This window comes from Haplochromis burtoni, unplaced genomic scaffold (assembly GCF_018398535.1).
Source record: "Haplochromis burtoni strain Fernald_Lab_line unplaced genomic scaffold, NCSU_Asbu1 Contig_38, whole genome shotgun sequence".
NCBI lineage: Eukaryota > Metazoa > Chordata > Actinopteri > Cichliformes > Cichlidae > Haplochromis > Haplochromis burtoni.
Window position 1 is genome coordinate 689,592 of NW_024582399.1, and position 3,491 is coordinate 693,082.

Genomic DNA, 3,491 nt, shown 5'->3' on the forward strand with positions numbered 1-3,491 from the left:
CACAGTACTTGTTCCTCTGCCTCTCGCTGTGCCCTCCCTTCCTTTTCCTGTCATCACCCCATCCGCTCCACAGAGGGACTGCGGGATGCTGGAGGAGTACAACGGTAACAGGTGTCTCATCATTGCGCTAATAACAGGCCACAGGAAGATGTCCACACATATATTTTTATAACAACCAATGCAGAGATGACAACTCCTCCACCATTCCCTTATATTCAGTCATTTCACGGGTGAATCACCAGGCATAAATAATTCTTGAGACGAATGCCCACACAGTTGCCACAAATGACCAAATCTTCCATTTAACACCAGTTCAAAACTTACATAAAGCTAAAGCTCGAAGCAATATGTGTTCTTTTTCTACCCTCAGAGAAAAAAACAACAACAAAACAATTCCATCTTCTGCTTTACTGTCACACTGCAAAAGAAGTCCTGGCATCGAATACTGTCTGCAGAGATTATCGATAATACCTTAACTTTTCCTCTTAACCCGTATCCAGCTTGCAGTACATATACAGATGCATCGAGCAGATCACACTGTCTCCTTACACCAGTAACGAACTCTCATTCATCAGCTGGAGACTTAGTTCAGCGCGCATAACACACAATTGCACAAACAATCTTCCACACTTAAACAAACCCCAATGAAGCATGTAACTGGTAGCTTGTGCCTGGCTGTACGCTTGTTAGAGAGATATCAGCTTCTGTTTCTCTGTATTACTGTGAGCAAAGAGAATGCAGCTGCTTCCCATTATGTGCATAGGTGGCTGCTCGGGATGTGTGTGCGGCAGTATTCATAATCATGTTCTGCAGTATCACATGGCAAAATGTGTTTATGTTGCAGGTGCAGACTGAAAGTGAATCCATTATTACAAGAGAACAGGCTCCCATGATGTATGAATAAATCAATATCTAAGCCGTAACCCCTGCAGCACCGTTTATCTAGAACAGTGCACGTGTCATTGACTTCACCCTTTTATCCAAACCGCTTTACAATGTCAAGAGCACACATACTTTTAGCAGGTATTAAATCCTGTCAGTGTGAGTGCTTTTCAAGCCACCGATTTCTTTTTATCTACTTTTTTGTGTGTGCAAGTTGTACGTGGGTGTGTGTTTGTTGGGTCATTACCCAGTCAGCCTGAGGACACAAGAAGCCATTATCCGAGGGAGTCTGGACACTAAATGTTTGATAAGCCTCTAAAGCGGATGTCCTGTTTCTCCTCTCATATAATACACGTCATGCAAACATGTGTAATCTAAAGTCGCAGCTACAGTTTAAAAAGAAATTAAATTTTAGTTCCCCGGAATTGCTTTTTTTCATAGTTAAGACAGTAGGATGATGATAATAATAATAATAATAATAATAATAATAATAATAATAATAATAATAATAATAATAATAATAAAATCCTCCCCTGTATGTTTCTGCTGCAGCAGAAGCAGGAGTGTAAGCGTGTCGGCTCAGCAAAGCACTGAGAGATGCCGAGCAATGAGTCATGCAGCAGTCTGATTAGCTTGCTTTCCTTCCCTTCAAATCCAGAGTTTGTTAGAATCACCCGTCTGTATATCTGTAAAAATTAATATAAAAAATAAACACTTGAAAGTCTTGATGGTATTTTCTGTTTATTATCAAAATAGCTGTAAATTGTATATAAATCTAAATTTAAAAATATCAGTAATATACTGGTAGTTGTTACTTGGTACTAAAAGCATTACCTTACGATTATTCTTCTTAATGCCTCAACCCGTGACCTTAACGGCAGTAAGTATGACAGTTTGTGTAAATAAGTCCTTCATTTAAATGTTACCTGGCCACTTTCCCTCAGAGGAGATCTCTGAAAGCTGACATTTTCAAAGTGCAGGCTACCACGGAGGAATGTCACAAAATATTACACATCCTGCTGGTTTCTGGGAGCAGTAAACTGGGGGGCAGCAAGTCTTCTGGCAGCTTGGGGATTCCATCCAGGACCTCGAGATTTGGCAAACAGGAGAAAACACTGAAAATGAAGAGAGACAGAAAATGAGTATAAATTAGTTTATAGATACACAGACATTATCCTCTAGAGCAGACCTGGGCATTGTATGGCCTACAGGAAATATCCGGCCCTTTGGTTGTCTCCAGGTCGATGGGAAATTAGGATGCACACATAAAAAAGTACACATCACACAGTTTGTCCCACTTCAGTCACCAAACACTCTTTGAATAACTCCCCGTTAGAGACCAACTTAATGTTTTTTTGCAAAATCCCAATACAACTGATGCTTTTATTTTGAAACTGCAGTTTTTTTGTTTTGTTTTTTTAAACAATAAACTTGGCATTACAGTGTTAGGGACTGCATTTTGAACTTCATTACGAAACTGAACAAGAATGTGACAGATGAAGAGCGGGAACAGACATCTGAATCTTTTATCCAGTGATGGACCAGTCAAGACCAAGATTGACCCCCCACTAAGTCATTCTCTGACGGGGAGTTCATAAAGACTTTGGTAGACTCTACTGTATTAAGGTAAACAAGATGAATTGAGGAAGTTGTGGGAAATCTGGAGCTTCAGTCTGAGCTTTTTCCTCCTGGGCTTAATACGAGAGCTGTGATGTCCAACACAGCCACTGGGACAACATAAATGTTGGCGATTATAGAGGAACTGGCAGCAATGCACTCAGTTAAAAGGACTACAACAGGGAGTGATTTGTTTGTGGAAGTGAGTGGATGTTTGGATAGGCGGGGGCTGAAATGGGACAAAATGATCAAAACGTGATAAATGTTGGTGTTTTTACTTTGCCTATTTCACATATTCACACTCTATTTGTAACCAGTAGTGGTTTAATTAATACTAAGCAGAACTGAGTTCAGCCTCTGGTACAGTCTGATTACCGTGCACGGTAGTCCTGAGTGAAGGTCACTGGGTTGCGGGTCAGGTTCAGGGAACGGAGTGGGCTGTTCCCCAGAGCTCCCAGTCCCCCCAGGGAACCAATGGCGTTCTCAGACAGACAAAGGTGCTCCACTGCGGGGAGCTTTGGCAGCTGACGCAGACACACCAGGTGGTTACGGTGCAGGTTTAACACTCTGCACCTGCTCATGGCAAACACAAATACTGCTTAACTTTTTGTTTCGTGCCAAACAGTACAGCACAGACAAGCATACTCAGAAAGAAACAAAAGAAAAAAGGTAAGAAAACACTAATTAGCACACAAACAGTCCCATCACAGGCTGAACAGAAGAAATATTACATAACCTTCACTTATTTGTTCAAAAGCACTGAGCTACTATCTTTAAATAACATAATATTAAAAAGTGCAATGTGAGTTTCAGAAGCTGACTTCAACACTAAACCCATGTGGCCAACGTTATAAAAACAATGATGATTAATTATAGAATATAATATTGTTTGACAGGACATTTGTCTTCATTTTTAACAGCTAAATGGATTTAATAAAGCTATAATGAATGCTGTAGTAATGTCAGTCAGATTAATTTCAGTCTATAATATA

General features: G+C 40.2%; 1 protein-coding gene across 1 annotated transcript in view; it reads right to left on the minus strand.

The window, feature by feature from the left end:
• Positions 1-1,622: 1,622 nt before the first annotated feature.
• The window catches only part of LOC102300260, a 15,378-nt gene continuing 13,509 nt past the window's right edge, over positions 1,623-3,491 (minus strand). The window contains exons 6-7 of the mRNA XM_005920122.3: positions 2,875-3,072; positions 1,623-1,997 (exon numbers count right to left, since the gene is read on the minus strand). Coding sequence (XP_005920184.1) covers positions 1,880-1,997; positions 2,875-3,072 — 316 coding nt within the window. The 3' untranslated portion in view covers positions 1,623-1,879. The remainder of the gene's footprint in view (positions 1,998-2,874; positions 3,073-3,491) is intronic.